At 43.8% G+C, this 26,131-nt stretch overlaps 1 protein-coding gene across 1 annotated transcript in view; it reads left to right on the forward strand.

The window, feature by feature from the left end:
* Positions 1–26,131, forward strand: part of LOC126252077 (28S rRNA (cytosine-C(5))-methyltransferase) — an 87,151-nt gene that overhangs the window by 18,140 nt on the left and 42,880 nt on the right. The window contains exons 3-4 of the mRNA XM_049952929.1: positions 5,865–6,124; positions 10,462–10,577. Of these exons, the coding sequence (XP_049808886.1) occupies positions 5,865–6,124; positions 10,462–10,577 (376 nt within the window). The remainder of the gene's footprint in view (positions 1–5,864; positions 6,125–10,461; positions 10,578–26,131) is intronic.

A 26,131-nucleotide genomic window follows, 5' to 3' on the forward strand; every position in this document is an offset into this window, starting at 1 on the left:
ATTACCCCAATTCTGTTTTGTATTTATAGTCCTTTGCTCATCTGACCAGAAGTCCTTTTGTCCCTGCCATTGAACTTCAGTAATTTGCACTATGTCTAACTTCAAGGTATCCATTTCCCATTGTAAATGTTCTAATGTAGCTGCCTGATTAAGTAACCTAACATTCCATGCTCTGGCCCATTGAGTGCCAGTTTCATTCTCTCATTGACAGTATCATCCTGAATAGTTCCCGCCTGGAGATCCAAATGGCAGCTTTCTTACATCTGGAATATTTTACCCAATAGTATGCCATCATCATTTAATCGTACAGTAGAGCTGCATGCCCTCAGGAACAAAGCCATTTTGGTTGGTTCCCAGGAACCAAATGTTTCCTGGCATCTCAACAGGTGCAGGTGCAGGTGCTTCCAAGAAATGGATCATGTTACAAACCCAATCCACTGCACCATGGGAGCATAAAGCATAAAGGTCAGTTGTGATTTCAGTTCTGCCAGTGAAGAGGTGTAAAACAGCTCGTTTTCCATGTGGCAGCTGGGTTCTGTATTGTCTGTGGTGTGTTGTACACCATGTGACAATGAGCCCCATGCAATTTTCGTACTACCTATTTTTTGCCAAAGGTGAAGCAGGTCTCCATCTTCACTTCTTAGTAGGTCCAAATATATTGTATATTTGATTAATTTTAAGAAGAAATGCACTCCAGGTTTACTTTATAACTCTTTTTATCTTTTGACACTTCAGATAGGCATCATAATTTTAGTATAGTATACATTGATGTCTCGAGTAAGGGTATTCCCTTATATGTTTCGTCGTTTTCCTCAGGCATATCTTCAGGAGTCAAATTCTCAGTTTCTGCACTGTATTCAGTGCACAACTGCATGTGATTCTGAAGACAGTGAAGCAGATGAGTTATCAAAGCACCAAATTCTGCTCTGCTCTAACTGCCTTTAGGCCTGATAAGTATTACAGCAAGTGTCCCTACAATGAAGTTGATACAAGCAATGCAAGAAAAACTGCTGCTTCTTCATCAGCAGGGGAAACATGTATCATTTTGCTGTGTACCAGAGCTTGTTAGAATCTGGAAAAATGAACAAGCAAGACAAGGTGGTCTGCAAGCAACACAGTGTTGATTCCCCTGCAGGCAGTCATCTCACAGTCAGTTGAGAAAGCCATGCAGTTATAGGAAGAGTAGCAGCTAGCAGTGAGGAACAAAAGCTGCAGTTATTGAAACCAACCATTCAGCTGTGGCATCCATGGTACAAGTCATTACCCTCCCTCGAATAAGACATAGTCCATTAACTCTTGGTTTCATATTCTGGCCAGAGGACTCCCACCTCTCTGCCTGCTTCTCTTCATCTGTGATATGCAGAGCTACATGCCACATATTAACTGTGTGTTACATTTTGGTTAGAGAGCAGAAGAAATTTGTATGGGACCTGCCCTCTACTTGTGCAAATGGAAAGAATGTGGCAAAGCTTTTAAAATTTTGTGTAGTGTCCAAGCTTTTATGTGGAAATGTTAGTGTGTTGAGTGGCTGACTCATCTTGGTTCACTCCAGCGGTCACTCAGCCACGTGTATCTCTTGAACTGCCTTAGATAGTTTCACTGCACGTTTGTGGGGGTTTAATTCCTGTTGAATTTAATTCCTGTTGAGTCGAAACAAGGCCCCCGGAGTAGACAATATTCCATTGGAACTACTGACGGCCGTGGGAGGGCCAGTCCTGACAAAGCTCTACCATCTGGTGAGCAAGATGTATGAAACAGGCGGAATACCCTCAGACTTCAAGAAGAATATAATAATTCCAATCCCAAAGAAAGGAGGTGTTGACAGATGTGAAAATTACCGAACTATCAGTTTAATAAGTCACAGCTGCAAAATACTAACACGAATTCTTTACAGACGAATGGAAAAACTAGTAGAAGCCAACCTTGGGGAAGATCAGTTTGGATTCCGTAGAAACACTGGAACACGTGAGGCAATACTGACCTTACGACTTATCTTAGAAGAAAGATTAAGGAAAGGCAAACCTACGTTTCTAGCATTTGTAGACTTAGAGAAAGCTTTTGACAATGTTGACTGGAATACTCTCTTTCAAATTCTAAAGGTGGCAGGGGTAAAATACAGGGAGCGAAAGGCTATTTACAATTTGCACAGAAACCAGATAGCAGTTATAAGAGTCGAGGGACATGAAAGGGAAGCAGTGGTTGGGAAGGGAGTAAGACAGGGTTGTAGCCTCTCCCCGATGTTGTTCAATCTGTATATTGAGCAAGCAGTAAAGGAAACAAAAGAAAAATTCGGAGTAGGTATTAAAATTCATGGAGAAGAAATAAAAACTTTGAGGTTCGCCGATGACATTGTAATTCTGTCAGAGACAGCAAAGGACTTGGAAGAGCAGTTGAATGGAATGGACAGTGTCTTGAAAGGAGGATATAAGATGAACATCAACAAAAGCAAAACAAGGATAATGGAATGTAGTCTAAGTCGGGTGATGCTGAGGGAATTAGATTAGGAAATGAGGCACTTAAAGTAGTAAAGGAGTTTTGCTATTTGGGGAGCAAAATAACTGATGATGGTCGAAGTAGAGAGGATATAAAATGTAGGCTGGCAATGGCAAGGAAAGCGTTTCTGAAGAAGAGAAATTTGTTAACATCCAGTATTGATTTAAGTGTCAGGAAGTCATTTCTGAAAGTATTCGTATGGAGTGTAGCTATGTATGGAAGTGAAACATGGACGATAAATAGTTTGGACAAGAAGAGAATAGAAGCTTTCGAAATGTGGTGCTACAGAAGAATGCTGAAGATTAGATGGGTAGATCACATAACTAATGAGGAAGTATTGAATAGGATTGGGGAGAAGAGAAGTTTGTGGCACAACTTGACCAGAAGAAGGGATCGGTTGGTAGGACATGTTCTGAGGCATCAAGGGATCACCAATTTAGTATTGGAGGGCAGCGTGGAGGGTAAAAATCGTAGAGGGAGACCAAGAGATGAATACACTAAGCAGATTCAGAGGGATGTAGGTTGCAGTAGGTACTGGGAGATGAAAAAGCTTGCACAGGATAGAGTAGCATGGAGAGCTGCATCAAACCAGTCTCAGGACTGAAGACCACAACAACAACAACGAATTTTTACCACTTGTAATTACAGTCACATCATTTAAGATTTTAATGTGTGTGCTAAAGACCTGGCTGTCTTTAACCCCAATGAAAATTAATATATCATCACTAAAAAGGGCTTGAAATGAATTATATGTAATGGTGTGTTGCAATCATTAAAGCACTGGACTCACTTTCAGTAGTAGCAGGCTTGATTCCCCATGCAGCCAATTTAGATTCTCTGTAGTTTCCTGAAATTTGTCAGGGTGAATACAAGGATTGGTCCTTTGAAAAGGACATGACTGATTTTGTTACTCATCATTATGCAGTCAACTCTTGGACTCTTTCCAATGGTGTCTCTGTTGACAGTTTGTTAAACCTTAATCGTCCTTCCAGCTTTAAAATGAATAACCCCATTCCTCATTAGTAGCTAACTGTACCTGACAGTGGTGATTTCCCTAAATTTCTTCAGGCAAATGACAGGATGGTTCCTTTGAAAAGACATGGTCGACTTCCTTCCCCATCCTTCCTTAATCCTGTTTGGTCCCCTCCCCCAAATCAACCAACCTACCAACTAATGATAATGGCTAGAGGTGATATAATGTCAGGGTATACTGAGAATTTTAGCTGAATTTTTTGTTAGTTATGAAACATTACTTTCAGTGCTTTTTGTTCCTGTGATTCCCTTCTGAATTTTGATTTAAAAAAAAAAAAAAGGTCCACAGAATTTTGAAGAATTTTCCTCATTTGTCTGGTGCAGTGCAAGCAACTTCTCCCATTTCAATCACTGGATTTTTGACTAACTCTGTTTTACATTTTACAAAATGTTTCCTTTTGATATTTGGACATTCTCAATCATCTCAGCAAAATGTGGAATGTGTAATCCAAAGCAAATCATGTAGGATGTATTACTATTGCACAAGCTATCCACTTTCTGAAAATGTAATTCAACTGTCTCACAACCCCTACAGTTTCTGTATTAACAATATTAGCAACTTAATGTTTTACAAGGAAATATAATATCATAGCCACACAACCGCCTATGAATTAGTTCAGTTTTTTAGTGTGTGTTTTGTATATAGAATTTGGAAAAGCCAGTAATTAAAAATATCTAGTCATTAGTATCATATTCACTCTTTCAGAGGCTGTGTAACCCACAAAAAATAAATATAATAGAGGGAAACATTCCACGTGGGAAAAATATATCTAAAAACAAAGATGTGTGACTTACTGAACGAAAGCACTGGCAGGTCGATAGACACACAAACAAACACACACACAAAATTCAAGCTTTCGCAACAAACTGTTGCCTCATCAGGAAAGAGGGAAGGAGAGGGAAAGACGAAAGGATGTGGGTTTTAAGGGAGAGGGTAAGGAGTCATTCCAATCCCGGGAGCGGAAAGACTTACCTTAGGGGGAAAAAAGGACAGGCATACACTCGCACACACACACACATATCCATCCACACATATACAGACACAAGCAGACATATTTAGAGACAAAGTCTCTAAATATGTCTGCTACACACACACATATCCATCCACACATATACAGACACAAGCAGACATATTTAGAGACAAAGTCTCTAAATATGTCTGCTTGTGTCTGTATATGTGTGGATGGATATGTGTGTGTGTGTGTGTGTGTGTGTGTGTGTGTGAGTGTATACCTGTCCTTTTTTCCCCCTAAGGTAAGTCTTTCCGCTCCCGGGATTGGAATGACTCCTTACCCTCTCCCTTAAAACCCACATCCTTTCGTCTTTCCCTCTCCTTCCCTCTTTCCTGATGAGGCAACAGTTTGTTGCGAAAGCTTGAATTTTGTGTGTGTGTTTGTGTTTGTTTGTGTGTCTATCGACCTGCCAGCGCTTTCGTTCGGTAAGTCACACATCTTTGTTTCCACAAAAAATAAAGCTAGATTACTGGTTCATCACAACTCTCACATGCCCTGTGGAAAGGGGCCATTGAGCATGAAGGAAGAAAACTCATTCCAGTTAAGCAGTTGAACAATACCTCATGGACCCCGAGCCACCATTTTCATGCAACGCTTTTTTTGTTTGCAAAATGTTAGCTACAGACCAGGGCTAACAATTGTGTGTCATTGACAGTGTCAGATATCTTACTGGTAGTAAAGTCAGAATATTTTGTTTTGTCAATGTTTTGGACGTCTCTACAACAATAATATTATGATTATATTGCCTACAAATACAATGGCAATGAAATGATTTTAGTTGGAGCACACATCAAGTAGCAAACTGATAGAACCCCAGATATGTGGAATTTGATATTAATATGAGAAAGTGAGAAAGGCAGTATGAATGGTCACAGGGTTTACTGACCCATAGGAAAGTGTTACAGAATAGCTGAAGAAACTGAACTGGCAGACTCTTGAAGGTAGAGGCAAACTATCCTGAGAAATCCTCCTTTCAGAATTAAAGGAAATGTCTTTAAATGATAACTCCAGGAATACACTGGAACTCACAATGTATTGCTGTCTTATGGGTTATGGGGACAAGATTAGATTAATTACAGCAGACACAGAAACATTTAAATTATCATTCTTCTCACCTTCCATACATAACTGAAATGGGAAAATACCATAATAACTAATACAATGGGACATACCTTTCTGCCATGCACTTCACCGTGGTTTTTCAGAGTATAGACATAGATAGTGTTTATACATATATAGTATAGAGTATATACATAGATAGTGTGTTGTTCTAGCCTTTAACTATGATTGTCATGAAACTAAAATGGATCTCTTTTTTTTTTCCAGTAACATTACCTCGATATGTTCGTGTGAATACCATCTATAAATCAGTTGAGGATGTTGTAAAATATTTTTGTAGTGAAGGTTGGGAGAAGATGAGAATAAAATTTAAAAGCTACTCTCAGTATTTGGAAAAGATACGTTCTTTAAAGGAGGAGCAGTTTATGCAGGATTTTCATATTAAAGAACTTCTAGTTTTCCCACCAAAAACAGATTTTCATGAGCACGATCTTTACATTAATGGCAGCATTATTTTGCAAGACAAGGTATGTGTTAATTATATATATATGTCAGTAAAATATCATGAAATTCCATTAACAATGTTACAGTGTGCAAAAATTTTCTGTGAGGAGATTTTTAACAGCTAACAATCTAAAATAAAGGTTATCCAATGTAAAACTTAAGAGACAGAAAAGGCTGGTGTGAACGTAGCGTGAATAGAGACAAAAAATTTATGACGTAAAAAATAAATGCATGCTAGTTTCTAATAACATTTCTAATATGGGGATCACAAAAGCTAAAACTTATCCCTGTAGTATAAGTTTGTATGCCAATTTGCTCTACAGATGGCTCTGAGCACTATGGGACTCAACTTCTGAGGTCATTAGTCCCCTAGAACTTAGAACTAGTTAAACCTAACTAACCTAAGGACATCACACACATCCATGCCCGAGGCAGGATTTGGACCTGTGACCGTAGCGGTCTCGCGGTTCCAGACTGCAGCGCCTAGAACCGCACGGCCACTTCGGCCGGCTGCTCTACAGATGATGAAGAGATTGTAAGAATGGATGAGATAAAAGAAGTCATTAAGGTAAATGAAATTTTAATTGTGATGGGTGGGGGACTGCAGTTCAATAGCAGAAAAAGCAGAACGAAAATTAGAAGAATGCAGACTGGAGGGGAAGGAATGAAAGTTAACGCTATTTGGTAGAACTTTGCACAAATCATAACTTAATTATTGCTGGCAGTTGGTTTCCAAACCATGAAGGAAGACTGTTCACCTGGAAAAGACCTGGAGGTACTGGAAAGTCTCAGGACTTTTTAACTGCAAGAATTTCTAGTGGACAATGTGGTCTCTGACCATAATTTTTTGGATTGTGAACTGCAGATTAAAACTAAATAAACTGCAGGAAGGTAGTAAATGAATATGGGATCTGGATAAATAGAACAAATCAGAAGTTTTTGAGAGTTTCAAAGGTGACATTAGGAACAGCGGACTGAAACTAGAAAAAGGAATATGATATAAGATGAGTGGGTAGCCTTGAGAGATGGTACATTAAAAGCATCAGATGCTCTAAAAGACAGGGATCTATAGAAATCTTCGGATAACATGTGAGATACTGATTTTAATTTGTTAAAGCAGAAAATATAAAAATTAGGCAGGAAGAAAATACAGAGGTCTGGAACTGAGAATGTGAAGCTTTAGAAGCATGCATGACTATAGGAAAAAAAGGTATCTCGTATATGAAAATTAGAGAACCCTATGCAGAAAAGAGAAGCTGCTGTGTGAATATAAAGAGCTCAGGTGAAAAGTCTGTACTAAGCAAAGAAGGGAAGGCTGCAAGATAGGAGGAATATATTGGAGGGTTGCACAAAGGAAATTAATTTGATGACCATATTATGTAAAGGAAAGAGGAAGTAGTGAAAGATGAGATGGGAGATGTACGCAGTGGAAGAATTTGACAGCACACTGAAAGATCTAAGTCAAAACAAGCCATCTGAAACAGATGACATTCCCTTAGAATTATTAATGTCTTTGGAACAATGTACCATGTCTGAACTGCCCCACTTGGTATGTGCAAGATACATAAAATGGCCATTGTATCATCAGACTTGAAGAAAAATGTAATAATTGAAATTCCAATGAAGACAAGTGTTGACAAGTGTGAATATTACGTAACCATCAGTTTGATTTCCAAAACGTGACACAAATTATTTAAAGAAGAATAGAAAGATTGGTAGAAGCTGACCTTGAGGGAGATCATTTTCAGTTCTGGAGAAATATAGGAACCTGGAAGCAATATTGGCTATATAACTTTTCTTGGAAAAGAAACTGTAGAATGGCAAACCTAAGTTTAGAGCATTTGCAGATATAGATAACTGTTTTGACACTGTTGACTGGAATACGGTCTTTGAAATTCCAAAGGTAGCAAGAGAGCAAACAGTTGCCTACAAATTGTGTAGAAACGAGACGACAATTGTAAGAGTCAAAGAGCAGGATAGGAATGCAGTAGTTGAGAAAGGAGCAAGATGGGGCTTTAGTTTATCGCCGATGTTATTCAAATTGTGCATTTAGCAAACAGTAAAGGAAACCAAGGGGAAATATGGAAATGGAATTGAAATTCAGTGAAAAGAAATAAAACTGCAAGATTTGCCAATTACATTGCAATTTTGTTAGAGACAACAAAGGACTTCAAAGAGCAATCGAATGGAATGGACAATGTCTTGAAATATCTTCCCTTAATAAGCATATATCCTTGAGATTTCTTCCTTTTCAAAGCACTCTGTTTTTAATATAGTCTGACAGAACTTCTGTTTCATACCCCACCACTGAAAAGAAGTATTTCATCTGCAAGCTATTTTGGTCAGACTTTACCACCGATAAGTTTCATGGCTTTTGTGTACAGTATACCAATCCCACAGTTGTTTCACCCAATATTTTTTTTCCTTTAATTGATTATAATCTAAATTTGTATCTTCTTTGGTCACACAGTCTAACTCCATTTCTACCAACACTACATACCCCTGTTCTAGATTTCCAATCCTTAATTTTTGTTTACAAATAGAATGTGGCACAATTGCCTGACTCCAAGTCTGATGTTGAATATACTTGGTAAATAAAATTTCACCTTAAACATATGGCCCATGCATATATACACTCCTGGAAATGGAAAAAAGAACACATTGACACCGGTGTGTCAGACCCACCATACTTGCTCCGGACACTGCGAGAGGGCTGTACAAGCAATGATCACACGCACGGCACAGCGGACACACCAGGAACCGCGGTGTTGGCCGTCGAATGGCGCTAGCTGCGCAGCATTTGTGCACCGCCGCCGTCAGTGTCAGCCAGTTTGCCGTGGCAGACGGAGCTCCATCGCAGTCTTTAACACTGGTAGCATGCCGCGACAGCGTGGACGTGAACCGTATGTGCAGTTGACGGACTTTGAGCGAGGGCGTATAGTGGGCATGCGGGAGGCCGGGTGGACGTACCGCCGAATTGCTCAACACGTGGGGCGTGAGGTCTCCACAGTACATCGATGTTGTCGCCAGTGGTCGGCGGAAGGTGCACGTGCCCGTCGACCTGGGACCGGACCGCAGCGACGCACGGATGCACGCCAAGACCGTAGGATCCTACGCAGTGCCGTAGGGGACCGCACCGCCACTTCCCAGCAAATTAGGGACACTGTGGCTCCTCGGGTATCGGTGAGGACCATTCGCAACCGTCTCCATGAAGCTGGGCTACGGTCCCGCACACCGTTAGGCCGTCTTCCGCTCATGCCCCAACATCGTGCAGCCCGCCTCCAGTGGTGTCGCGACAGGCGTGAATGGAGGGACGAATGGAGACGTGTCGTCTTCAGCGATGAGAGTCGCTTCTGCCTTGGTGCCAATGATGGTCGTATGCGTGTTTGGCGCCGTGCAGGTGAGCGCCACAATCAGGACTGCATACGACCGAGGCACACAGGGCCAACACCCGGCATCATGGTGTGGGGAGCGATCTCCTACACTGGCCGTACACCACTGGTGATCGTCGAGGGGACACTGAATAGTGCACGGTACATCCAAACCGTCATCGAACCCATCGTTCTACCATTCCTAGACCGGCAAGGGAACTTGCTGTTCCAACAGGACAATGCACGTCCGCATGTATCCCGTGCCACCCAACGTGCTCTAGAAGGTGTAAGTCAACTACCCTGGCCAACAAGATCTCCGGATCTGTCCCCCATGGAGCATGTTTGGGACTGGATGAAGCGTCGTCTCACGCGGTCTGCACGTTCAGCACAAAAGCTGGTCCAACTGAGGCGCCAGGTGGAAATGGCATGGCAAGCCGTTCCACAGGACTACATCCAGCATCTCTACGATCGTCTCCATGGGAGAATAGCAGCCTGCATTGCTGCGAAAGGTGGATATACACTGTACTAGTGCCGACATTGTGCATGCTCTGTTGCCTGTGTCTATGTGCCTGTGGTTCTGTCAGTGTGATCATGTGATGTATCTGACCCCAGGAATGTGTCAATAAAGTTTCCCCTTCCTGGGACAATGAATTCACGGTGTTCTTATTTCAATTTCCAGGAGTGTACTTCCTCACACTAGCATGCTTCTCCAGACACTGCTGCATATTTCAAAGCTACTACAGGTGTAAAGGAAACTGTGTGAACCAGTGAAGACAGATATCACAAGGATATCAGTTTAGGGAAATAAACTTGTGTTAATTAGTGACTGGTTCTTGTTATTATTGCATCATCTAATTCTCTTTATCTAAATTTCCTGAATTTATCTGTTTTGTGATTATCATTTTTTCAGTCATTGTGATAAGTATCTTTCCTTTAGGATATGGATTTCATCTTTCTGTAGCTATTACTACTGACTCTTACTGTTTTAGGCAAGTTGCCTTCCTGCACATTTGCTTGCACCTGAACCTGGTAGTACTGTGCTTGATATGTGTGCTGCACCAGGAATGAAAACAACACACCTTGCAGCCCTAATGGAAAACAGGGGGTGAGTTCAAATAGAAAATGCATATTTGTCAGTGCTGTTTTAAATTGTGTTTTGTCTAGACAGTAAAGATGATGCAGAAATTAATGCTTCTTGAAAATTTGCTTTTGTTTGTAAACTGGTTACAACATAGGTAACAAATGATGCGGTTATCACCTCCAGTTATTTATGTAACCACTGTTGACATCACATTGCATGTGTCTTCATGTGCAAACATACCATATTCTGTTAATCATGGCAAAGGCAAGAAGTGTGAGTGAAATGTGATGAGAGCACATTGTCTTGTTACGGTGTGTGAAAAATGCAGATCCTACAAGTCACACAAACTGTTGGGTAAATAAAAGCTGTCATCATTCTGTTGTAACCATTTGTACCACCATGTTTCAGTTCTGAGTTCTGCAACATACTATTCAAATCTCTATAAGCAATTTTTCTTGAATCTTAGAACATGAATTCACAGTGTTGCAGTGCTCCAGCAATCCATCTTCCTTTCTAAGTTCTTAGCAATTCTGCCAAATATCTTTGCTCCAAGTACTTGTCAGTTTTTTTTTCAAAGGATGCATGCTTCTAAAGTAAGCTGTTTTTGAAGCACAAATAATTGGAAAGAACTATTATATAAGACCAAACTGAGACTGTATTTAAGTTGGAAAGAACTATTATATAAGACCAAACTGAGACTGTATTTAAGAGGTTCCATGTTATGCATTCTGATAGATGTATTTTTTGAAATCATACAATTTTTACATGTATAAGACAATTTATTTCTGAGTTGCAGAAATGCAACATTGTGTAAATACGGTCCTCAAAAAACCAACTATTTAACGCATGACACTCAGTCTTATTGCAAGCTTTATTTTATGTTTTGTCATTAACGTATGCCTTGTGGGTATGCATTTCACAGAATGTCTAGTGGTTTAAAGTGCCGTGAAATTTTGAATTTGCTGAACAACTGGAGAGAGAGCATAGATGGCCTAGATTCATCAGATGATGACAGCATTCAAGATTGGACTTTCTTGTCACAGTCTGTTTCAGAAGATGAAACAGTTTGTGAAACAGAATATGATGCTTTCGAACATGGCTTGATCAGTAATTAAAACTAAAATTATGTAGTGGAAGTTGAAAAAATTATACATGGTGTCAGTCCTGAGAAGGCTGGAAACTTTCAGGAGAACACAGTGTTAGTTTCTCAAACTATCTAATCAAGACATTTGATGGAAGGAGAGAGTGTTAATTTTAAATGAAAAACAGTTGTTGTTTCTTAATAGCACAGTCTCACCGACAGTTGTTCTAGAGTTAGATGGTCTAATTCAAATTTTCCAATACTCATTTTCAGAGGATATAGAAATTATTAGAGATGTGCAAAAAGTTTCTGTAGTTAATTGAATACTTAGAGTGTAAATCTTGCATCAACATTGGCAGGGAAGGCCTAAATCACAGGTGCAATGGTGGAAGAGGAGGGGGGGAGGATTCTAGCTTGTTAAAGGATTCATCTGAAACCTAGAAAAAAATTTCATCCTTTTTGTGTACCTGTTGATGACTCAACACTCCCACTCTTTGGTTCAGTTATCTCCTTTGCTCTGAACTTATTTACATTCAGTCACAACTTCTCACCCTATTAAGGAATGAAGTAGAAAAGTCATTCAGTACTCTTGGTTGAGCAGCTAGCACAGCAGAACATGATATGATGAAAGTAAATAATTTTAGTAGTAAAATTGTTTGAATCACATGTGAAAGTAGCTTGTTTTATTACACAGGGATGCATAAATGCTGTTGTAAAGGTATTTGCCAGTAAAGGCAAATACATTGATCAGCCAGAACATTATTGATTGAGAGGTTTATACCACATAAACTAACAAACGATGGAACTGATCCTCCTTGGTACACAAAATGGGTTAGAACACTGTTGCTAAAACAACGAAACAAACATGCCAAATTTAAACAGACACAAAATCCCCCAGATTGGTGATCCTTTACAGAAGCTCAAAACTTAGTGTGGAGTTCAATGCGAGATGCCTATAACAGTTTCCACAATGAAACGTTGTCTCGAAACCTGGCAGAAAATTCAAAGAGATTCTAGTCGTATGTGAAGTATGTTAGCGGCAAGAAAGAATCAAAGCCTTCTCTGCGCGATAACAATGGAGATACTATTGAAGACAGTGGTGCCAAAGCAGATTTACTAAACACAGCCTCCCAAAATGCCTTCACAAAAGAAGATGAAGTAAATATTCCAGAATTCGAATCAAGAACATGAGTAACGTAGAAGTAAATATCCTCGGAGTAATGAAGCAACTCAAATCACTTAATAAAAGCAAGTCTTCTGGTCCAGACTGTATACAAATTAGGTTCCTTTCGGAGTATGCTGATGCATTAGCTTCATACTTAAAAATCATATACAACCGTTCACTCGACGAAAGATCCATACCCAAAGGCTGGAAAGTTGCACAGGTCACACCAATATTCAAGAAAGGTAGTAGGAGTAATCCATTAAATTACAGACCCATATCATTAACGTCGATATGCAGCAGGATTTTAGAACATATGTTGTGTTCGAACATTATGAATTACCTCGAAGGAAACGGTCTATTGACACACAGTCATCATGGGTTTAGAAAACATTGTTTCTGTGAAACACAACTAGCTCTTTATTCACATGAAGTGCTGAGTGCTATTGACAAGGGATTTCAGATCGATTCCGTATTCCTGGATTTCCGGAAGGCTTTTGACACTGTACCACACAAGCGGCTAGTAGTAAAATGGCATGATTATGGAATATCGTCTCAGTTATGTGACTGGATTTGCGATTTCCTGTTATAGAGGTCACAGTTTGTAGTAATTGACGGAAAGTTGTCAAGTAAAACAGAAGTGATTTAAACGGTTTGGGAGACAATCTGAGCAGCCGCCTTTGGTTGTTTGCGGATGACGCTGTCATTTATCAATTAATAAAGTCACCAGAAGATCAAAACAAACTGCAAAACGATTTAGAAAAAAATATCTGAATAGTGAAAAAAGTGGCAGTTTGATCCTAAATAACGAAAAGTGTGAGGTCATCCACATGAGCTCTAAAAGGAACTCGTTAAACTTTGGTTACACGATAAATCAGTCTAATCTAAAAGCCCTAAATTCAACTAAATACCTAGGTATTACAATTACGAACAACTTAAATTGGAAAGAACACATAGAAAATGTTGTGGGGAAGGCTAACCAAAGGCTGTGTTTTATTGGCAGGACACTTAGAAAATGTAACAGACCTACTAAGGAGACTGCCTACACTACGCTTGTCCATCCTCTTTTAGAATACTGCTGCACAGTGTGGGATCCTTTCCAGGTAGGACTGACGGAGTACATCGAAAAAGTTCAAAGAAAGGCAACACATTTTGTATTATCGCGAAATATGGGAGAGAGTCTCACAGAAATGATACAGGATCTGGGCTGGAAATCATTAAAAGAAAGGCGTTTTTCGTTGCGACGGAATCTTCTCATGAAACTCCAATCACCAAACTTTCTCCTCCGAATGCGGAAATATTTTGTTGACACCAACCTACATAGGGCGGAACGATCACCACGATAAAATAAGGGAAATCAGAGCTCGTATGGAAAGATATAGGTGTTCATTTTTTCCATGCACTATACGAGATTGGAATAATAGAGAATTGTGAAGGTGGTTTGATGAACACTCTGCCAGGCACTTAAATGTGATTTGCAGAGTATCCATGTAGATTTAGATGTACCTAGTAGCAGGTATGCCCATCATTACCCCCTGCGGGTTCGGGGGTAAGAATAGGCCCGCGGTATTCCTGCCTGTCGTAAGAGGCAACTAAAAGGAGTCTCAAACGTTTCGGCCTCATGTGATGGTCCCCTCTTGGGTTTGACCTCCATTTTTCCAAATTTCCGTTGTTAGTGCGTGCCATTTGGGGAAGGACGCCTTACGTGGTGTTTTTCTATTGGTCCATCATGCACCACCATCTTGCATGCTACCTCTTGTCGTGTGGCGGGATTTCCACCCAATGTCTTCTGGGTTGCCTCCTCCTCGTCTTGTGCGCAATCCCCTTCTTAGCGCCCCCGACAACTGTGGACCCTTTCAACACCTAAAATCCAGCACAGTAGCCCCCTGACCACGCAGGGATCACACTACAGATGCCAGAGCTGTTTCCTCCCCACTCATGCCAAGGAGTATGTGCCCATCTTGTCTGGGACACGGGGACTCCGGGCAACGGGATATCGGCCAAGTACCTGTTGCTTTGGCTGGGTGGCGCCCTTTGGGAGAGCCCTCGTTCGGAGTAGGTGGCATCTGGGCAGATGTGGTGCAATGAAGCGCAATAAATCACACCAAGCTGGTGGTCGCACGGCCACCAGCGTCTCTAAGCGAGGCAGAGTTGACTTTGATGCTGCGCAATATGACCCTCAGTCGTTCCCCTCGTTGGCTGCGCCATGGGAGGGATGCAGATCTAGTGACAAGCGGGAGCCTTACGTACCACAATACCTTGTCTGCAGCAGGACTGATGGTGACTCCTTTCTTACGACAAAGCCTCTGTTTTTTGTGGAACACCTGAAGGATAAGTTTGGGGAAGTGGCGGGGTTGTCTAAAATGAGGAATGGGTCCATCCTCCTCAAGGCGTCCTCCCCAGCCCAGTCACGAGTGTTGCTCTTATGTGATAAGCTGGGTGACGTCCCTGTTACCGTCACTCCCCACAGTAGCTTAAATATGGTCCAGGGGATTATATACCATCGTGACCTATTGTTACAATCCGATGACGAGCTGAGAGCCGACTTTGAATGACGTGGTGTACATTTTGTCCATTGTGTACATAGAGGACCCAAGACTAACAGGGTGGCCACCGGTGTCTTTATCTTGGCCTTCGAGGGTGCTGTATTGCCCGAGAAGGTCAAGGTAATGGTTTACCGTTGTGACGTCAAGCCATACGTCCCTCCCCCGATGCGGTGCTTCCAGTGCTGGAAGTTTGGGTATATGTCCCATTGCCCATCCAGCGCCACATGTCGAGATTGCGGATGCCCCTCTCATCCCGATTCTCCATGTGCGCCTCCGCCTGTATGTGTCAACTGTGGGGAGCACCACTCTCCATGCTCGCCGGATTGCCCCGTTCTTCATAAGGAGCGGAAGATAATGGAATTTAAGACCCTGGACCACCTTACTTATCGAGAGGCAAAACTGAAATTTGAAAAGTTGTATCCTGTTTCCCTTCGAACATCTTATGCTGCAGCCACGTTATCATTGCCCTCGCGAGCGGCAGTTGTCGCCTCATCTGTGCCGCCTTCGGTGGGCCCTCGGGGCCGTGCATCTCTGTCTGCCCCCTAATGTCTGGGGGCAAGCCTTCCTCTGTTGCCCCCTTAGCAGTTGGGGGCAAACCCTCTTCTGTCACTCCCCCCACGCTTTCTTCGGGAGTGACATCTGCTCAAAAACCGGGGGGCTCAATCCCTCCCCCTCCTTCTCCACCGGCGTGGCCTCTGCCGGTTCCTCTCTCGCGGAAGGGGTCCCTCGGGGCTCTCCCTTCCTTCGTTTCTTCTCCTACCCAGCCGGATGTCAGCCAGTGGCTGAAGGTTCCGCCACCTGCTGGTCGTAGGGCTTCTGCGTCGTCGTCAGCCTCCGACGCTCCTTCAGAGAAGCTCTCCCAGCCCTCTAACCCTAAGGACAGGCGCGAGAAGAAGGAACGGAACATGTCCAAGAAGTAGGACGTTCCGGCAGTTTCAGTACTGCCTGCTGTAAATAGTTCTGGCTCTGGGGATGAGGTGGAGATCCTCGCCTCTGCCGCGGATCTCGCCCTCACGGAACCCTCGGGGGCCTTTCCTATGGACACAGGTGACTCTCCCCTGGTGGCGGCAGTTGGCTCTGAGGCGTCGTCTGCCTCTTAGTCGCCTTCACGCCCTCCCAGTCCCTTACTGCTTCCATTCTCCAGTGGAACTGTGGCGGTTATTTCCGCCACCTGCCTGAGCTCCGGATGCTTCTGAGTGTTTCCCCTGTTCTCTGCATTGCTCTTCACGAAACTTGGTTTCCAGCAATGCGGACCCCCACCCTTCGCGGTTATCGGAGATACTATAAGAACCGCGCTGCCTGTCAACGAGCGTCAGGTGGAGTTTGCCTCTTTGTTCACCACTCTGTCTGTAGCTCGCCAGTACCCCTTCTGATGACTTTAGAGGCAGTTGCTGTCAGGGTTGAGCTCTCGCCGGCTATTACTGTTTGCTCTGTTTACATTCCTCCAGATGGGGAGCTCCCCCGACATGTCTTGGCTGCGCTGCTGGCTCAACTCCCGCCACCATTGCTGCTTCTTGGCGATTTCAATGCCTGCAACCCTCTATGGGGTGGGACTGTCTCCGATGACCGCGGTCATGCCGTGGTAAATGTGTTGGCTCAGCTCGACCTTAGCCTCTTGAACACCGGTGCTTTCATGCATTTCAGTGTGGCCCATGGCTCGTTCTCGGCCATCGCTCTCTCTCTTTGCAGCCTCGGACTTGTCCCATCCCTCCACTGGAGGGTGCATCCTGACCTGTGTGGTAGTGACCATTTTCCCATCTATTTGTCACTGCCCCAGTGTCATTCTTCTGGACGCCTGCCCCGCTGGGCTCTCACCAGGGCTGACTGGCCGGCTTTTACTTCCGCTGCCACCATTGAGTCTCCCCCACAGGGTGACATTGACGAGGTGGTCCGTGTCTTGACCACGTCAATCATTTCTGCAGCCGAGGCTGCCATGCCCCGCTTTTCTGGACTCCCTCGGAGGAAGGCTGTACCCTGGTGGTCACCGGAGATTGCTGAGGCTATTCGCGACTGCAGGCGGGCTGTCCAGCGTCATAGGCGGCATCCATCTCTGGAGACCCTCATCGCCTTTAAGAGGCTCCGTGCCTTGGCCCGTCGTCTTATTGCACGGCGTAAGCAGGAGTGCTGGGAGAGGTATGTCTCATCCTTGGGCTCTCGTGTCTCCCCCTCGCTTGTGTGGTCCCGGATCCGTCGGATTTATGGATATCGGACCCCTATGGTTGTCCCTGGGATCTCCGTGGATGGTGCTGTCTGCACGGACGCTGCCGCCATTGCTGAACACCTTGCCGCGCACTTTGCTACGAGCTCTGCAACCGCAACTTACGCCCCCCCCCCCCCCCCCCCCCCCGCCTTTAACTCTCTAAAGGAGTGAGCCAAGTAGACGCCGTTATCATTCCACACACGTCGTTCTGAAAAATACAATGCTCCTTTCAGCAAGAGGGAATTCCTCGCTGCCCTCGCCGATTGCCCTGATACAGCACCAGGACCAGACTGCATCCACGCGCAGATGCTGAAGCATCTGTCCAGGGACTGCCAGAGACACATCCTCACCATCTTTAACTGCATTTGGAGCGAGGGCGTGTTCCCGTCGCAATGGCGAGAGGGTGTTATTGTCCCCATCTTGAAGCCCGGTGCGGACCCACTGGCGGTGGACAGCTATCGTCCCATTACCCTCACCAACGTTTTGTGCAAATTGCTCGAACATATGGTGGGGCGGCGTTTGTATTGGGTCATTGAGTCGCGCGTTCTCCTCGCTCCATCCCAGGGTGGCTTCCGTCAGGGCCGGTCTGCTGCGGACAATTTGGTGCGGCTGGAATCTGCTATCCGTACAGCCTTTGCCCAACGTCAGCATCTCGTTGCTGTATTTTTTGATCTGCGGAAGGCGTATGACACCACATGGAGGCATCACATCCTTGCTACGTTGCATGAGTGGGGTCTTCGTGGTCAGCTCCCGGCTTTTCTTCAAACCTTTTTATTGCGCCGCTCTTTCCGGGTGCTAGTCGGTGCCGCCTCTAGTTCATCTTATATACAGGAAAATGGGGTCCCGCAGGGCTCGGTGTTGAGCGTCTCCTTATTTCTAGTGGCCATTAATGGTCTGGCTGCAGCCGTGGGGTCGTCGGTGTCTCCTTCTTTGTATGCCGATGACTTCTGCATCTCATTTAGCTCAACGACTACGGGAGTCACCGAACGCAGGCTGCATGTAGCCGTTCGCAAGGCAGCATCATGGGCTCTGACTCATGGTTTTCAGTTCTCTTCAGCCAAGACTCGAGTTATGCACTTCTGCAGGCGTCGGACGGTCCACCCTCATCCTGAACTTTACCTCGACGGCCACCTACTTGAAGTGGTGGACACTAGCCGCTTCTTAGGACTCGTCTTTGATGCCCGGCTCACATGGGTTCCTCATATTACTCAGCTGAAGCAAAAGTGCTGGCGGCACCTCAACGCCCTCCGCTGCCTGAGCCACACGTCTTGGGGTGCAGATCGCTGCACGCTGTTGCGATTGTGCAGAGCCCTTGTTCAGTCCAGGTTTGATTATGGGAGCCTGGCCTATGGGTCTGCATCACCCTCAGTGTTGACGTTGTTGGACCCCATACACCACTGTGGGGTTCGGCTTGCAACTGGCGCTTTTCGTACGAGCCCCGTGGATAGTCTACTGGTAGAGGCCGGGGTTCCCCCGCTGCGGATTCGCTGCCATCGACTGCTCGCCGACTATGCTGTCCACGTGCATTGCTCGCCGGGCCATCCCAATCATCGCCTGCTTTTTCCTGCCATGGTCCTCCATCTGCCCGAACGGCGACCTAGGTCTGGGCTTTCCATTGCTGTCCGCATCCAGTCCCTGCTGTTGGAACTGGGGTCATTCCCTCTTCTGCCTCCCTCCCGGGTCCGTGTACCTGCACCTCCCTGGTGTATGCCCCGGCCGTCCATCCGTCTGGACTTGGCACGGGGACCCAAGGACTCGGTTCCGCCTGTGGCCCTCCGTCGCCGTTTTCTTGCGCTCCTCGCCTCATTTTCGGGCTGTGAGACTGTCTACACTGATGGTTCCCTGGTTGATGGTCGTACTGCCTACGCTTTTGCTCACGCTGCCCATGTTGAACAGCGCTCCTTGCCGGCTGGCTGCAGTATTTTTACTGCAGAGCTGGTGGCCATATTGCGCACTCTTGAGCATATGCGTTCCTGCTCAGGTACGTCCATCGTCATCTGCAGTGACTCCCTGAGCAGCCTCCAGGCTATCGACCGCTGCTATACCTCTTCTCCTCTGGTATCATTTATTCAGGAGTCTGTTTCTGCCATTACCCGCTCTGGTCGTTCGCTGGTCTTTGTTTGGACGCCAGGTCACGTTGGCATCCCAGGGAACGAACGTGTCGACAGGCTGGCCAAAGGGGCGATCGACGCCCCCGCTTTGGAGATCGGCCTCCCGGCTCGTGATCTGCAGTTGGTGTTGCGCCGAAGGTGCTTGGGATGTGGAATGATGAGTGGCGTGGCCTGACAGCCCCGAATAAACTGCGGGCTGTCAAGGGGACGACCGATGTGTGGCGTTCCTCCATGCAGGCTTCTCGCAGGGACTCGGTAGTCCTGTGTCGGCTGCGCATCGGCCATACATACCTGACGCATGACCATCTGTTACGTCAGGAGGATCCCCCCTTGTGTCGGTGTGGGTCCCGGCTGACGGTCGGCCGCATTTTGCTGGAGTGTCCTCGACTGCGCACACTCTGGCAATCTTTTAATCTCCCGGGCACTTTGGCTTTGGTTTTATCCGACGATGCCTCCATGGCTGACAATGTTTTACATTTTATCCGTGGTAGTCCTTTTTATGGTTCGATTTAGGGAGGTCCTGCGCCTTTCCCTTTCTGTGTCTTTTGTCCTTGTGTCTGTTGCTGTTGTGGTGTGCCGTCAGATGGTTGACTCTTTCCCTTTTTTGTTCTCGTGGTCAGTCAACCAGTCTCCGGCCATCTTCCTTTCTTCTGTATCTTTCTGTCTGGTGTTCCTCTGTCCTGTTCTTGTCTGTAGTGTTTGTTGCTGCATTTGTGTTCTTTTAGCGCCTGGGGGGACGTCTTCTCCCCCTTTGGTTTTTACCTGCTCCGTAGATTTTCGGCTCGCCTGATTTTGGAATGGGGGACTGATGACCTTCGCTGTTTAGTCCCCCTTAAACATCCCAACAACCACCACCACCCGGCTGACGGTCGCCTACATTTTGTTGGAGTGTCCCCGACTGCGCACCCTCCAGCAGTCTTTTAATCTCCCGGGCACTTTGCCTTTGGTTTTATGCGACGATGCCTCCATGGCTGACGACGTTTTAAATTTTATCCATGGTAGTCCTTTTTATGGTTCCATTTAGGGAGGTCCTGCACCTTTCCCTTTCTGTGTCTCTTGTCCTCGAGTCTCTCATAATTGGTTGCAGATTTTGGTGTGTAGTCGGATGGTTGACTCTTTCCCTTTTTTTTTGTTCTCGTGGTCAGTCAACCAGTCTCCGGCCATCTTCTTTTCTTCTGTTTCTTTCTGTCTGGTGTTCATCTGTACTCTTCTTGTCTGTAGTGTTCGTTGCCGCATTTGTGTTCTTTCAGTGCCTGGGAGGGAGTCTCCTTCCCCTTGGGGTTTTACCTGCTCCGCAAATTTTCCTCTCGCCGTTTTTTTTTTTTTTTTTTTTGGAATGGGGGACTGATGACCTTAGCTGTTTAGTCCCCCTTAAACATCCCAACAACCACCACCACCGCCCATCATTGGCATGGATAACAAGGTGGCATTGTGATGTTCACCTGACTTATTTCCTCGTTGATTGTCCTCGGTGTCGATGTACCGCATTGCTGTACTGACTGAAAAATGGGGGGGGGGGGGGTGGAAGTTAAACACTGACTACTATAAATAATGTGGCCAACAGGTGCACATTGTGACCCACACACTTATATGGCCAGTCTATTGGTTAACTTTGATAAGCCTCATTAATAGGTTGCTAGCAAACATCAACATACTGCCACAACAGTTTACTGTTGAATATGTATGAGCAGTAAAAACCTAACCACACAGTTCACAGTTCTTGCAGAATAATATGGTACGTATTGAACAGACACTGTCATTGTTTTAATACATGACCTATTCATCTTACATTGATTTCACAGAACAGTTGATGTATTGTTGTTGACCTAACCAGCATGGGTTTCTCACTGAAAATTGGCCGTGAACTGATTGGCTCGATCCCAATCATCACAATAATAGGCACTGAAACTACATGTTGTTTGATGTTTAAAATACAGAAATTACAATTAAAAGATAACTCATTAAATTAACTGAATACATCAAAAAATTGGTTCTTCTTAACAGTTTCTTCTACCACGAGGGTTAAGCCATATTATTTGTTTAAGTCATGAAATTAGCAGATATAGTGATTAAAATTCTTCTGGGTATTATGCCGCGTCATAGCTAAAGTGAGTCGTGCCCTAAGGAAGGCCATTCCAATTTGACCGAAACGTCGGTTTTAGTTTATTATTGTTGTTAGTTTTTAGCAATGACACGGCATAATACCCAGAAGAATTTTAATCACTATGACACTGGCCGTGGAAGCCTATGTTCTTATATTAGCAGATATAGTTACACAAACAATATCTTTAACAAAACTGGTAATTACTGTGGAATTAAGAGCTGGCTTTGCTAACATGTTTTCGAATAGAGCCAAAATAAATACTTTAAGAATGCCATTGTTTCATCTTACTAATGTTTATAATTAGTACAGAATTGGTATTTGTTTGTAAGTCAACAATAGAATTTAAACTATGAAACAATTACTGATTTCACCCTACAACAAAAGTATTAACTAAGAATAGTCAAAGAAAATTAAAAAAATTATGACATGCGCAAAACTAAGCATAACACTAGATCTGGTCCCAGAATGAGATTTTCACTCTGCAGCGGAGTGTGCGCTGATATGAAACTTCCTGGCAGATTAAAACTGTGTGCCCGACCGAGACTCGAACTCGGGACCACTTGCCCGCGAAAGGCAAAGGTCCCGAGTTCGAGTCTTGGTCGGGCACACAGTTTTAATCTGCCAGGAAGTTTCACTAGATCTGGTGTTATAATCTTTAAAACTGAGGGCCAACCTTTATATGGAAATGCAGATTATACTCAAGTATGTTAATGGTAATTAGTCTGACATGAATAACTGAATTTTAAGGAGGCAGATGGCAAAACAAGAGGGGAAGTAAAAATATCCCAGCTTGCTTCATCACAGCGTGTCATGGCAAGGAAGCTGTGAGGCCTTGGTAGGTCGCTAGAGAGACTTGCACCATGTTTGCACACACAAGTCGCCTACCTCCTGTAAATTCTGTGAAAGGGTGGGGGGGGGGGGGGTTGAGCTCTGATGCCGTGTTCAATCACATCCCAGATGTGTTCAATCAGGTTCAGATCTAGTTGGTTGGGGAGCCAGCATATCAGTTGTAATTTGCCACTGTGTTCCTCGAACTACTCCATCACACTCATGGGCTTGTGACATGGTGCATTATCTTGTTGAAAAATGCCACTGCTGTGGAAAACATGATTGTGAGGAAGGGGTATATATGGTCTGCAACAAGTGTACAGTACTCCGTAGCCATCATGGTGCCTTGCACGAGCTCCACTGGACCCATTGATGCGCACATCAATGTTTGCCCAGAGCATCATGGAGCTACCGCCAACTGTCCCACAGTTCGGGTGTCAAGGAGCTGTTACCCTTGAAGACAACAGATTTGCGCCCTCACATCAGCATAATGAAGAAGGTATTGGGATTCACCAGACCTGCCTGTGCACCGATGACCTCTGCCGATGGTCATGTGCCCATGGCAGTTGTAGTTGCCAATGTTGTAGTGTTAACATTGGCACATGCATGGCTCGTCGGCTGTGGAGGCAGTGCACTGTGTGTTCACACACACTTGTACTCTGCCCAGCAGTAAATTCTAATGTTAGTTGCACCATGGTTTGCTGCCTGTCCTGTTTTTACGTCTCCCCAGCCTACATATGTAATGATGGGTGGCCGCCCAACACCATGATGTCTGGATGTGTTTTCAGTGCACGCTGAAGACGCTCACTGCAACACTTACACCCAAGTCGTGCACTTTCCAAAATGCTCATGCCAAGTATCTGGGCCGTCACAATCTGTCCTCAGTCAAACTCGGATAGATTGCACACCTTCCCCATTCTACATGCGAACAGCACACTCACTGATACTGTATGCACCATGCATGTGTCTGACTAGCAGTCATTCTTCGTCGGGTCACACTGCTATTTCCTCGATAGGTTTATATCAATAATAGATTGGAGGTCATAATTTTCCAGCTGATCAGTGTACATCAGTCATTCCTTTGACCTGATTCTGTAAATGATGGCTAACTGTGTATGCAGTTATATGAGATTTAGTTGGTAAGTTTGAAAAAAGTAGGTTCAATTACATTTTTACCACTTGTGGTCTAGTGGGTAGCACTGCTACCCTTAAATCATGGGGTCTGGGTTCAGTTCCCCACTTGGTCATATTTTATCCACTCAAAGACTGGATGTTGTTTTGTCCTCGTCATCATTTCACTATTGTTGATGTACAGTTTGCTGAAGTGGCATCAAATAGAGACTTGCACTGGGCAGTCTAACTATGCCAGATGGAGCCTCCCAATCTATAATGCCATACAATCATTTAATTTTTTTAAATGAAGTGAATAACTTTGTCTGGGTATTATTCATCCATTCATATGAGATATTACCATCACACAGTCTCATGATGTTTTTATGTGAATGTTTTCTGTTGTGGGACTGTGACACACTATTTCTTCATAAGAAACCTCATTTGACTGACCTGGAAGTGCTAAATGACCAGTGCTAGTATGATTATGTTTAAATTCATTTATGTGATAATAAAAGTCCTAGTAGAGTGTCCCCAAGAATTTTCTACTTACTTTCTATCTGAGCTACTACACATTTTTATAATAAAAATGTTTTATCATAGGAAAGTTCTAATCTTTATCCATTTCTATGAATTCTGTGAGACCAATCGTTTAATCTTGGTGCCAACTAAGAATTATGTGCTTGAATTTTTAAACAAAATGAGTAAAAGAATGACTCTTACCAACATAAGTACTACTATACAAAATTTCCTGTCATCTTGTGGAAATTAACAAATTTATATATTCACTTCTGTAGTAAGGCGTCTTCATAGAACACATCACACTTCTTAATGAAAGATGTGCCACTCAGTTAGCTGTTACATGTGCTAAGCCCAAAACCTTGTGTGTGAAATAATCCTTGTTGAGTTCTATTACGGCAACAAAACTGAATCAGATGATGAAAGGAGCATACTTTATATGCCATCAGTAGGCAATATTTAAAATGTCATCATTTACTTACTGGGAGAATTAAGAAGAAAGTGTTGAAATAACTTGAGAGTCATTACTTACAGTCACTTCAATGTCATGTAATACTGATTGGAGACACCTTGAGCTTTTCGGGTACAACAACAGATAATTTCTTACAGTAAACTTTCTGATGAATAATTTAAGGCGTAAAGGTAACCAACTGTCTAAATAGCAGAGGCATTGATTGTCAAAAAGCACATAAAAAGGACTACTAACCAATGGACAAATCGTTTCTTGTGGCTACGCTGTAGTGGCTGACTAGGCTCTGCAGCTCAGATGGGTGGAGTGATAGTGTCAGGTTTAGTGGGCGAGGGAAGAAAGGAAGTGGGAGGGAGGTTTCAGGAAAGATTTCCGATGGCTCAGAGAGGGAAGCAACTGGTGCATGGAATAGTAATGTGGTGGCAGAATGAGATAATAGAAATGCTGCACAAGCACCACATCGAGTGAGCTCGTGCAGCACTCAGTGATGTTCAAAAGTGAACCTGGAGGGGGAGATATAACAGAGAAAGAGGAAGAGGGTGTGGGTGCAGGGTAAGTGAAGTTGTACCAAAATTGACCTGCTTGTCATAGCCGCTCCTTGGTACCACCACGCTTGATCACCAAAAAACTGAAATCTAAATGAGTGTGGGATGGTTTTTACTGAAAGATGCTCACTAACACACACACACACACACACACACACACACACACACACACACACACACACACACACATACACACATTATTCATCACTAATTAGTTATTAATAACAGTGACCAATTTGTAACTTACAAAAATTTAATGCAGCATATCTGATCAGCAGTTACAGTTGCAGTGGTGAAGTTAATAGCTCTAGTGTGGCACAAAACACATTTCATAGTTACACAAAGAAGTCACAGTTCCTACTTAATATTGTCCTGTAGTAATTTATTACAGAAAAGTTCAATTAATCTAGTCTAAATGAGTTTCACTATATCAAACAGTTAACACAGTTTGATGACACTAACATTCCACACTTCCTACCAATCACAACTCAGTTCAATTAAATTGTTCATTGATTTAACTTACAGAAATCACTTGAGTCATTACAGATTAAAATTCTTGAATTTTGCAGATGTCAGTTCATGTTTTTTCTGGAAAAAAAATGTGCATGATTGTGGTGTGAGCCAACACTGAGAGTGCTCCTAACAGAGCTCTTCCTCATGGGCTGTCTTAACTGCATACTACTAGTTTTGAGTAATGTGCAACCACTAATATATGGGTGTAAGAACAAATTGTTATTTCGTAAATTAAATTATGCTTTGAAAATCAGCTAGGTTGTATTTTATTGTGTGGATGAACTACAAGAACTCTTATGATTCTGATTTATAAAAACAGTTGCTGATCAGAAATTTAGAAAAATGCACACACACTATTGTTTTTAAATTACTTGAAATTATTAATCAGTA

This window comes from Schistocerca nitens, chromosome 4 (assembly GCF_023898315.1).
Source record: "Schistocerca nitens isolate TAMUIC-IGC-003100 chromosome 4, iqSchNite1.1, whole genome shotgun sequence".
Lineage (NCBI taxonomy): Eukaryota > Metazoa > Arthropoda > Insecta > Orthoptera > Acrididae > Schistocerca > Schistocerca nitens.